The 12,868-nt window shown below is 40.7% G+C and overlaps 1 protein-coding gene across 6 annotated transcripts in view; it reads right to left on the reverse strand.

The window, feature by feature from the left end:
- Positions 1-12,868, reverse strand: part of Scyl2 (SCY1 like pseudokinase 2) — a 52,899-nt gene that overhangs the window by 24,551 nt on the left and 15,480 nt on the right. For 5 of the 6 annotated variants that reach the window (NM_001191780.1, NM_001434548.1, NM_001434550.1 and 2 more), the window contains 6 exons: positions 9,832-9,989; positions 7,947-8,091; positions 3,312-3,461; positions 2,065-2,286; positions 1,256-1,372; positions 324-449 (listed from right to left, as the gene is read on the reverse strand). In NM_001191780.1, coding sequence (NP_001178709.1) covers positions 324-449; positions 1,256-1,372; positions 2,065-2,286; positions 3,312-3,461; positions 7,947-8,091; positions 9,832-9,989 — 918 coding nt within the window. Of the gene's footprint in view, positions 1-323; positions 450-1,255; positions 1,373-2,064; positions 2,287-3,311; positions 3,462-7,946; positions 8,092-9,831; positions 9,990-12,868 lie in introns of those variants that run through there. The other variant, XM_087557126.1, reaches the window with a different exon arrangement.

A 12,868-nucleotide genomic window follows, 5' to 3' on the forward strand; every position in this document is an offset into this window, starting at 1 on the left:
TAGGGAAAACAGAAAGGTTTGCATCAGTTTGGATGCACCCTTTAGCTGCTGGTGAGCTGTGAGCTCCACCATGGCTGTCGGTAGACACCGATGGGGACACATGCAATAAGCAGCACAGGAAGTCTTAAAGCAGGAAGCATCCCAAGGTTATAGATCCTACCTATGTGCACCATACCCAAGCTTTGGCTTCAGTCTGCAGCATGCTACTGTCATTTATGTTCCTCCGTAAAGCTGTCTTACTTCTCTGGAAGAGTAGTTCATAGTAAGTCCACCTAAATACTAAATTAAAAGCTCCTGACTATGCACAAAACTGAGTAACAAACCTTGGGCAGCTTTGGTAGAACCTTTGGCAATCCTTTGAAGAACTGTGATTTCTGGAGATTATCTCTTTGGAATAAGGTATCAAAATATTGAAGAGTTACTGCACCAACATCATCAAAGAAGGGAATCTAAAATATAGAGGCCAATTATTCTGATATTCAGTTAAAGTTACTCATCTCTAAATTACCCCAACAGAGTGAAAAAGTATTCAAAAACATTCAGCAACATTCTAAACATTTATTAAATAAAATTTATAATTAGAAAAATCCAAATTAAAAAATTCATTTTTTCGGGGGCTGGGGATTTAGCTCAGTGGTAGAGCGCTTACCTAGGAAGCGCAAGGCCCTGGGTTCGGTCCCCAGCTCCGAAAAAAAAAAAAAAAAAAAAATTCATTTTTTCAAGTTCAAATCACCAGTACCTGTGAATCAGCTGAGCAGTAACATTATTTATAAAATACAGAAAAGTTGAACTAGTTTGAAAGTTGGGGCTGGAACGATGGCTCAGCAGGGAAGAGCACATGTTCCTACTCTAGAGGACATGAGTTAAATTCCCAGCATAACATCAGACAACTTCTGTGCTCATACACACACACCTTCACACAGATGCAAATAAATATACCATTAAAAAAAGTAAGTAAAGTGTTTAAGAATAAAATACCTCGAAAACATGATGAATATCATCTTCACTAAGTATGACACTTTTGACTTTTCGGGGAATCCAGAATGTCCCTGATTGTGCCATCAGGATCTCTGTTTATTTGAGACCTTAATTTCCTTCACAACTATGTCCATAAATTATTTAGCTAGTTAACATTAAAAGCTAAATACTTAATACATTCAAGAACGTAGCATCTAAGGACAAAATTATGCATTTTAAGAGTCTCAATTGTATTCTTTTGTTCCATCAGCTAATACAAAAACCTAAACATACTCACTTTTGTCATTTGATCTGCATCGGGTCTTACAGTCGGAGTTACATTTAACAACAGTTTGACATGTTCACGAACTTCCTCGGGTATGCTTGTGAGTGAACTAGATCCTAAACGACTCAACTATCCAAAAGAACGAGAACAATTATGAGTACATAACAGAGAAAAGGTTACGAGCCCTTTCTACTCAGTGTGTCTGCTGACTGCACAAATACTGACTCTACTTTTTCAATACAACTAAAAATGTCTCTAATACTCAAGTACTTCCATGTCTAAAGTAAGACGGGGAGTATTTTGGATACTCTAGTAAATGTCAGGATAAAAACTGTAGGAATTGATGTAATTGTTACTTACAGAAACTACTTTTACTGAATCAACTTTACACAAATTGAAATAAAGTGCTCATTTCTGTTATGAAATGTCTGCAGCTCTGATCCCCTGCAAAGACTGCTCAGATCAAGCTAGTCAGCTCTCCAGCATGGGGAGAAGGACCACTCGCTCATAGACCCCACCCCTCCCTCACTGCTGGGACAAGATACCCTCCAGAGGATAAGCACACACTCAAGTATATGAACAGTGCAAAATAAACTTAACATAAACAAAGAACATGAGTTGGGCACTTGGGAAAATGAGTTAGGGGTGAATCTGGGAGGAGTTAGTGGAAAAGAGGTGAGTATGATCAAAAGACATCAGATGTGTACATAAAAATCTTTTAAAAATTAATAAAGATACTATATTTTTAAGAAGAATTTTTTGCCTTCATTTTAGAAAAAAAAGCCCAGGGAAGATCTAAACCAATGTTAACAGGCACATACCTGATCCAGTTGTCTACTGAAACTCTTGTAAATATCCTGCTTGTTGACTTCAAATATAGGTCTCCCTTTATTAAACACAGCATACATAACAGCTCCTAAGGAGTACATGTCACTGGCTGTCTCACAGCTCACCGACAGGATATACTCAGGAGCCAAGTACTCAGGATTTGGAAGACACAATGATGGTAAGTTTGGATCCCACTCCTTACAAGGAAACTTGGGCTGTAAGAAGACAGGAAGGGGAGGGCATGGTTAGAACTTAAGTAATAGCAAACCACCACCAGCCACAGCTATCTCTAAATTTGTATTCACCCAGCTAGGCATGGTGGCGCACACCTTTAGTTCCAGCAAGTGGGACACAGAGGCAGGTGGATCTCTGTGAGTTCAATGCCAGCCTGTTCTACACAGTGATTTCCAGGACAGCCAGGGTTACATTTACAGAGTCAAACAAGGGAAAATGCTACCATCACCTTCAACTCTAAAATTCCCAAATCAGCAAATCTAGAAAATGTGTGCAACAAACACCTCGTTGTAATGAGTGTCCCATCACGAAGGCTTTCTATGTCATCAGGAACCAATCCACGCAAAGCACGGCTGGCCTAAGGCAGTGTTCTAAGTATGAGTGGACAGGTATCCTGAATCACTGAAAAACAAGTGCTTGGGAGCAGAAAAATGGAGCTCAGATCCTAGCTGAACATGCAGCATCCCCCCAAACTCACTGTTCCTGTAAGATATAAACCACACTGCGCTGTGGCAATAAAAGGAAGGGGTGGGGTAGACCTGTCATATGCACGTGTGAGACTGTCAAAGAATACATTGAACTGATTTTTAAGATGAAGAAAATACTTTAATAAATGAAGGCATGTTATCACTGCTAGCATTCTGTCATCCCTGAGGAAGATCCACATTCTCCCAGGCAGGAGCAATGGTATTAAGGAATCACAATAGCAGTTTGTGTATTTGGATTTCTAAAAACGAAATTTCTGTTTAACTAAGTTTGTTCTGTTTTCTCTGGGGCCTTTTTCTGGAGACCTCTACAGAATTAACCACCTGACAACTGCTCTCTGGCACACAGACAGCCAGATTTCTCCTTACAGTCAGACACACAATGCACCATCACTGAACCTGCCTCATGCTTTACAAGGTGACATCCCATTTTCTGGTCCATTGCAGATACAATCATAGATTTCCATGATTTTAAAAATCTAAACATTAAATAATCTAAACAAATCTAAAACTGCCATTACCTCTTGTTCAGAAGGATTGCTCGACGACACACAAAAGTCAAAACCCATTATTTTCCAGGCTCCACTTTTATTCAAAATTATATTTTCAGGAGTAACATTTCCATGAACCATTTTTACACTGCTATGCAAAAATGACAATCCTTCAGAAACCTGGAAAAAAAAAACCAAAATGACTCTTGTAAAAAATGGTTTTTGTATGGAACACAGCACCTGCTGGATCTCCTAGTTAAGAGTTTTCACACGTCAGCTAGCAATCGAACTAATGGGGAAATCGTGCAACAAAACTGAAGTACAGCTATAAAGATGTCCCTTTTTATAATAACAAAAAGATAAATTTCCGCTGTATAAATTTATTCATTTCCAGTCTGAAACATGAGAATTCTCATTGAGTTGGATATTTTTGTGTAGTTATACTTTATATTTAAAATTCAACTTTTTAAGTAGTGAATAGTGTGTTTAGTTTTAAGTACTTACTGTTTGCGTACAGGCACAGTAAACTGACACAAGGTAACTTTTATATTGGGGTTGGAGATGACTGTGGGATCAGGTAAACAGGAAACAGACGTCTGTACCAGGAAGAGGTGGGTTCTGGCAAGCGGCCGCTCTCTGAGAAACCTCTGTCCTGGCTTTCCTCAAACCCTACTGGTCCCTTCTTTCTAGTGTGCTTTCCTGGCTTTCTGGATCTGCTCACGTCCTCCATTCTCACCATCATTACCCCTCCGCCATGGAGCAGAGCCTCGGCTCTGTGTCCACCGCCATTTCTTCCCTTCACTCTCCTGGAAGCATGGGGATCCCAGAGGAAACTGAAACTGAGCTTCTACCCCTTCATCCCTTCTTTCCTTCATTAGTTCATTCCTTCTATAATGTTTTCCATACTGGTTAATAATGCTTTGTTTTTCTATTTACTAAGAACAAAAATCTTTAAATTACCCTGAGTTGTTTGTTCTAATTTAGCCAATCAGCCTGCCATGGAGGTACTGACTTTAACCCATAGCCCAGTACCCTGAAAGTAGAGGCAGGGGGATTTCTGCTGGGTTAAAAAAGGACAGTTTTGGATTACATAAGCAAATTCCAGATGAACCAAGGTTACACAGGAAGTCCCTGTCATGTGTGTGTGTGTGTGTGTGTGTGCGCGCGCACGTGCGTGTGTATTCCCGCACATGCATGCATTATTTGCAAAGCATAGTACTTTTATTTCAAAATAGACCTAGGATGTGATCCAGTTCTACCCCTTCCCACTTCTAAACCACCACTGTCTCTGGCCAGGGCTGCCCCAGGAGCCACGCCTATCACAGCTCTAGGCTTACCCTTCTCCTACAGTTAGTCAGTGCAGCTGCTTCAGTATTCTGTTAAAACATAACCTAGACTATTCATTCTGCGGTTCAAACCTCCTTTCTCTCAGAGTAAAATCTGAAGCATTTCTTTGGCTTCTAGGAACCCATAAAGGTCATGCAAGGTTAGGATGTATAAATGTTCCCAGAAGTCAAAGATAATTAAATAAGATCCCACTCCCTGGAGTAGACTACCTTCCTATGAGCTACAGGTCAAGGAGGCCTCCAAAATATAATTGCCACTGTTGACTGCCCACCAGAACTATATTGTAATGTGAGTCTTTACTATAGAAGATAACACGGTTGATCACAGAACACAGAGAAACCAAGCTGGTACTAAACTGGCAGCTTCCTACCTGCTGGCTAGCTCACAAGATGCTAGGGAAATGGCTGGCAAGGGCCTTAGCTATGGACTCCCTTCCTGTCAGGTAAGATTTATACAGGTGCAACAATAAGTCTGTTACCGGGTAACCAAATACTTTCGGACTGGCATTAAGGCCCAGGCTGTAGGAAGTTCATATCTAATAGTGTAAGTCTGGCTAAAAGCCTCTGGCTGAGGCAGCTGTAGGCAATAGGGAAGACAATGCTGCTGTTTTGCTAATCAGACAGACAGAACTGCCTTCCAGACCCCTCCGTGTATGTCCACTGATTAATACGGCTGTGTCCTTTGGTCTGCGGCTTCTTACATTTGGCAGAGCTGCCCGCAGAGCCACACAGCAGTGTGACTACCAACACAATACTGGACCTGTCAACCTCATCACAGTGGGGGTGACTCGTGAGGCTCCACCCCTCCCTAAGGATTCTCACAGTAGGGGAGACGTTTCTTCACTGATGGAGTCACTGGTAAGGTTCCCAGCTACCCTGGAAGCAGAGGCAGGTGCTTATTGGGCCACTAAAGAAACAAAGACATTAATGCAGAAGAAAGACTAATTAAAAAGATGACGGGGAGGGACAGACTCAGCAGGGCAGAGCAGTAGAGCCCCGATTCAATTCCCAGCACCACATGGTGCCTTACAACCATCTCTAAGGGATGCCTCCTCCAGCCTGTGTGTGGTGCACATATTTATGCAGGCAAAAACATTCATGTTTAAAGAAAGAGGGGGAGTAGGAGCAGGTGGGGGAGCCATGACAAGAGAGTAATGGAAGAACAGGATTGAAACACATTACACATAGGTGTGAAATGTCACAACGAAACCCACTGTTACATAGTCAACATATGATAAAAATATGGTAAAACTGTACATTTTCAAAAATACTATTCCCAAACATAACTTGAAAAAGTACAAAGTTTTTCAAATCTAGAAGTTTTCTTAACTTCACAAGAGAACAAGCTACATATTTACTGTATATTTTTAGAAGAGTGACTTAGTATTTTATATTTATATACAGGGATCACGTCCCATATACTTTAGTTAAAATGCCAGTGTTGTAGCACATTAACTCTAAGATACACATCAGTGCTATGTAAACAGGTATGTATGATATATATTATTGTTCTATGTACGAGAGTCAGTGAGTGGGAGTGGTATGTGCATGCATGGGGGATGGGGGGAGGACGTCAGTGACTGCGCTATCATTCTCAGGGTCTCTCACGGAGCCCAGAGCTAGGCTGGCAGACAGCACCCATCTGCAGACTCTGCACCCCAGAGCTGGACTGCAAGCGTGCACACATGCAGTTCTCCAAGCGAGTGCAGAGAATTCAGACTTAGGTCCTTGTCCTTACACAACAAGTGCTCGGATCTGCTAAGCCTTCTCTCCTGCTTCATTTCTTTTTTATTTTAACTATTGCTCATCTTTGAACTATTCTGTAGTTTGGAAAAACAGTCCCATTGCTTGCTACAAAGCAACAGCAAGCAAAATGGAGGTGGTGCTGGCCCAGACAGAACAGTGAGTCAGAAAGAAGAACTAGAAACAGTCTCTACATGTGCTCAAGTGATTTTTTTTATGGTGGCACTAAAACCAGTGAAGGGGTGGGGGGGCGCAGTGTTCAGCTTCTTAATAAGTGACAGACACTGGGAAAACAAACTATCTACAAAAGAATGAAGTTGGACCTTTACGACATTTACAAAACTTAACCAAGCCAGAGAGGCAGCAGCATGGCAGAGCATGAGCTGAGCATGTACAAGGCCTCCACAGGAACAGCAACACTAACCTCCTAAGACAACAACGGGGCACTTCATGGTGCTGGTTCTCACAGCTCGGATGTGACCAACAGCACGAGTGAGAAGGAAAAGTGCTCAAGGCTGACGTGACGCTCAGCAGGTTAAGGTATCTGCTGCCAAGCCTAGGCCTGAGCTCCACCCCTGGACACACAGGTCAGTGCCCACTCCCACAAGCTGTTCTCTGACCTTCACACACACACTCCCCACGTGATGCACAATAATGATAAAGTTGTAAATTGTTTTTAAAATTTTAGTAAGTAATATAATCTTTATTTCAAAGGAACTCAGAATTTACTAGCAAATCTAATCCATGGTGCTAGTAAGCAGAAAAAAAAAATCTTAAAAATTCGGCATACAGGAAAGACCAACAATACCTCTCAACATAGTGTAAATTTCCTTAAAGCTATTTTGTTATTAAATACCTTTATTTTCATTATTGTTTTGTTTATGAACTGTAATAACAAAAAAAACCCAAATTTACATGATTCAAAAGAACTAAAAGGAACTTACCCAATAGCCAGTAAGTGATCCCCTCAAAGGTTACCAATGTTATGAGCTTCATATATTTAAAATAACTTGGCAAGGGACTGTGGTTCAAGTCTAGCCTGGCTTATACAGCAAGGACCAGATGAGCCAGAGCAGTATGGTAAGGCCTGGTTTCTAAGTTTGGCTGATTTGGGGGTTTTGGGGGTTCTTTTTTTGTTTTTTTGTTTTTTTTAATTTTGGGGTAGGGGGAGCATAATATATAACTTAAGCCTAAAGACAAAAATTCTTAGTCATGAAAATAATTTCCTGGGCTGGAGAGATGGCTCGGCTCAGTGGTTAAGAGCACTGACTGCTCTTCCAGAGGTCCTGAGTTCAATTCCAGCAACCACATGGTGGCTAACAACCATCTGTAATGGGGTCTGATGCCCTCTTCTGGTGTGTCTGAAGACAGCTACAATGTACTCATATATAATGAATAAATAAATAAATAAATACATAAATACATAAATACATAAATCTTTAAAAAAAAAGAATTTCCAAATTATTGTCAAGGGCCAAAGGTTTACATAATGTAGTCTACATGGCATATCGATTTGAAATAGCTGCAAATTGTTTTAAAGAGAAAGAAACGTCTCATATTAAATCAAACTACATACCTGAAGCAAACCATACTTAGTTTCTACATCATAAAGTTTATAATCCTTGATGTCTGGAGATATTGAAGAGGGTAGATTTTCCCAGTTACCAAGAACATTGGCTAAACTGGCAAAAACTGGTTCTGTACAAAATGCCAAGCAATCCCTGTTTTAGAAAAGAAAAGTCACTGTCACTTTTACATTTTCACAGTATGTATAAAAATTAAATGCATATGCATGACAGACGACCTAGCAAAGAGTGCAGTTGGCTAAGACGCCTCTTCCTATCAGTAAGAGTGTGGGGTTGACACACAGCGTGACAATGGCATCCCGCAACCAAGAGTCCCCTTTACACACAAGCCACATGGGATACGTTACTGTCTTTTAAACCAAGTACTGTGACAGCTGTGATGCAGCTAACTTTAAGTTTTAAAAGCCAGAAAACATTTCACTTTTTCTTTTTAAATGACTGCTTGAAAATGAAAGCACTAACTGAAAAACCTGTTTCAGTAAACCTAGTCTACACTTACTGTACGGCTGTAATCTTCAGACTATGCTCCAAGAAACCTACAGCTCTCTCACATCCCACAGCGGAAGTCGGGGAAGATGGGCCCCCATTCTTTCATCAATCAGAACAGCTGTATCTACTCTGTACAACATTTTGAAAGGATAAGTTTCAATTACTGTTGTTTTGACTTGGAGAGTTTAACGATCAGAGACTGTTGCCATGGGTACTGGTGGTGTGCGTCCATGCTGTAATGATCACCTGGAGCTTGGAAGACAGGTAAGATCTGGCCCCAAGCCGTGGCTTTTCTGTTTACTGTCTTGGTGATACCACACACCATCTCTCTGAGCCTCTCTCTGTCCATTTGAAAGATGGTGCTAAAAGACACACTCTGGAGGGTTACGGGAAGAACCAAGGGAGATAATCATCGGAAGTACAAGGCAGGCACCAGCTTCTGCTGTGCATGCTCAATGGACTAAGCGCTGATGTCGTAATTACCAAGCACTCCAGGCCCAACCAGTCTTTGGCTTTGGGCTGAGCAATGAAAACCTACAAAGTGCAGAGGATAAGCCGAGCTCAGCTCCAAGAAGCCAGTTACTGGACAGCGCTCTGCACTCTGATCTACTGTGTCTGAGATTCTGCAGGTTTCCTTCTTTCTTGAGCCTATTTTTCAAATGAAAAGAAATGTGGAATCTAAATCCATCACCTCAAGTCTAACAATACATTGAAAACTGGAAACTATTTCTTCTAGTCCTTAAAGCGTCCATCCTCCTATGATTAATGCTTGCTACAATTTTCATAAACGTTACAACTACATGTCATGAAGTAATCTCTGAATTGCGTCTCTTCCTGACGGCAAATAAATTCCTATTTTCAAGGCTGAAAGATGCTCAGAAGATAGAGCTTGTCATGCAAGTCTATTGCCCTGGGTTCAATTCCCAGACCCCATATAATGTGGAAGGACAGAACTGATATTGTCCTCTGGCCTCTACACAAACCATGACATGTATGCCCACACATATACATCATACACCCAACTTAATAACTTGAAAGAAAATGTTTAATTTCCTAAGTCATTATGTTTAAATCACTGTATAAAAATCTATATGATAAGGAAAGTCCATTAGCCCTTCTCATCTCAGGAAACTTCAAACACGTTATGAGACATAAGACAAATAGATCACATTAACACACATGGTGCACATAAACTCATAAGCAAACACACATACACATAAAAATAAAAAGACATATTCATGCATGGTGATATAAATTTTAGGGTTACAATCCATCTGATCGCAACACTTACTTTTCAAGAAATTTTGTTGATATCTGTAATAGACCACATAGTTACTTTTAACTATTTATTCAGTACAATTCCTGTATGAAGTTTCAAACATTTACCTTGACTCTTCTAAAGGATGCTGGACAGTAAGAAGTCGAGGGTGTCGTAGCCGGGTTAGCTGTTGGACTCCACGTTTTAAAGAATCGATGATTTGATCCTTTTCAAATTTTTGATATTTGTCAATCAGCTTTTTATCAAAGACAAAAACAGCCACTTCCTAATTAAAAAAAAATATAGCTAATTTTATCAGGAAATATATCACAGCAGTAAAATTATATACGAGTGTCATAACAGTTTATGAACAAAGAATGAAAACGAACAGTATAGTGAGTTTAGTAATACTACAGTAGTATACCATGAAAAAGCGGAGCAAATGGAGATAAGGGAATGCAAACATACTCAGCAGCCCCAGCCCCTGTGCGGCTCACTTGACATAAGGAAACCATAGGAAATACCATCTGGGATTAGGAGACACACAGACAAACCATGTGCCACTCATTTCCACCATGTAGTGCTCCCAACTCAAGCATTCTAACACATGTTGAGAACTTCAAAAGGTCTTTCACAATGACAGACTCCCGTAGCGCAGGCAAGGTAGGCTAAGAGTGCCTGTACATGACAAGGGCTGGAATTACAGATCTGTACCCCAAAACCCAGCCCAGCAACTAAATATAAGGGGGGGGACTACAAAGACAGGTTCTCTGTCAGAGATTATTGTTTATACAAAACCTATTATGTATGAAGCTTTAAAATGTGAGTGACCTGTGTTCCTCCTTCCCTGTCCCTGCCCCGTCTATGGGGAGTCACTGGATGGCCACTTGTCCTTCTACTGACAATGAACACAAATCCTGGCCCTTGTTATTTTCAAACCACAGCATTATAAAAGGCAAGGAGGAGAACACTTACACAACAAACCCCACAGCTAAAGTTGCAGGGCATCAGTCTACCAAAGACATTAATTTACAGTCGTCTCATTAAAGAGTCACTGATGAATGAATGTTGTAAGACTCCAGAAGGCAAAGGTCTCATATGATACTAATTAAATCCAGATGACCTCAATGTCCAGTTCCTACCTCACTGTTCCCTTGCAATCACGTGAAGGATTTTATTTTAGTAAGTGCCCTTCTCTAACACCTTTTATAAATGCATCTAATTTAAATGTGTTGTTCACAGTTCCTTTCAGAGCGGATCACATGAAATGGCTCTGGCGCTCTTGCCTTTTCACTGCTCTTAAAGAGGAGCACTCCGGGTCATGAAGACAGAGACTGCCCTATCAGCAGATCCTAACTGCACTGTGCTGGGTCAAAAACCACACATTCTGCCTCCATAGATCACAACAGGTTATCAACTAGCGCTAGGACTTTTCTGCTTCAGTCAGTTACTTACAATCAATCAATCTCAACCAAACTGTGTTGTTAGCCATTTCAAGCTTCCTGAGAACTCTAAGTTAAAGCCAGCATTCTGAAACTTCTCATAATGTTAGATCAACATGATTTCCAGTTTGTATTTTTATTATTTTTCTATCAGATTAAGCTGCCATAATCTGAAGACCTGACACTTAAACTTTTCTTAAATTAAAACCTGTAATGTTTGAAGGTTTTCAGAATTCAGATATTAGAGATTCTGAAGCAGTAAAGTCAACAAATATTCCAAAACCCAAAAAATTCTAAAATCTGAAATTCTTCTGGTTGCAAGCACATCAAATAGAGATTAATTAGTTAAAAATTACCACTTCCAGAAAAATAGCTTCGCCTGTTACCTTGTAGTTATTACAAAGTCACAACTCTAGCAATGGCTTAGATCTAAAAGATTCTCAAATGTTTACTGTCCACTGATTATCAATAAAGACTAGCAATTAATAAAATTGTTATTATCATTTTGAACTAAAGTGTTCATCTTATCAGGAAACAGTCTCCAGTGTGCGGGAAGATCCAGCAGTTCTGATTCCCGTCAGGACTACAGAAGTGGAGTGAGTGTGGCAGCACACACCTGCACCTCGGCACTCACCAGGCTTGGGGGGGGGGGGCGAGGGGGGATCACAAGGTTGAGGTGAGCCTGGCCTGAACAGCTAAACCCTGTTTTTAAAACGCAAAAACTGAAAAGCAAAACAAAGAGCTTGGGCACAGGTATCACATGTAGACACTCATATACATAAGAGTAAATAAACCTTTAAAAATTCAGGAAGTGGTATTCCATTGTTGATATTCACTACATACATTAAAAGTACTGTTCCCCTGTGACTAGATAGTCACAGGCTCTAGGGTAGAACTGATGCTATTTTTCTGCTAAATGGACATATGCTTAATGACGTATTGCTTACCTACCGACCAGAGCATCTCAACCACACTCAGGAGCTTCTCTTTGCAGTGCATGGCAAATAACAGAGGCCTCAACTGGCCAGCACAGTGTAGAGCCATAGTGGAGAGATCAGCCATAAATTAGGCAAATACAGCACACCCTCCTTCCCTCCCACGGCTCAGGGATCTTGGAGGAAAAGGGGGTGGGAAGATTCTAAGGACCAGAGGTGGCGGGTAACATCAAGGACAGTGTTTTCCAGACACAACAGGGCAGTGCACACATGAATTCACAGCAATTGTGACAGCTGCATAAGATCTATCAAGCTCCAGGCAGACAGAATCATAGCACAGAGAGGGAAAGTGGACATGAAATCCCACCACTAGCTGAGGAGCAGCTGGCATTTGACAGCCACTAGGTAAGGGAGAATCAGTTTTCTTTAACAGTGTGACTCCTGGTAGGTCAGCCACATGCCAAAACTAGCTGGGCAGCACAAACTAGACTAGATGGACTGAGTGGAGGAAATAAGAGGATAGTTAAAGGAGGAGGGAAGGAGGGAGGTAGAGGGGGAGGGAAGGTAAATGTATTTTAAAGTTCTATAAAATTCTCAAAAAACTAATAAAAAAATCTTTAAAAATAAAAAAGTACTGTTTTCTTACTAGCCTAACTTTAAATAAAGACTATAAAATTATTGAAATAAATGCTCAGATGTGTACAGTAACACAACTATAATACTAGCATCCAGGAGGCTGAGGCCTGTTCATAATTTTTAAAAGCTACCTGCTTACAGTAAAGTTGAAC

Source organism: Rattus norvegicus, chromosome 7 (genome assembly GCF_021556685.1).
Source record: "Rattus norvegicus strain SHRSP/BbbUtx chromosome 7, alternate assembly SHRSP_T2T, whole genome shotgun sequence".
Classification (NCBI taxonomy): Eukaryota; Metazoa; Chordata; class Mammalia; order Rodentia; family Muridae; genus Rattus; species Rattus norvegicus.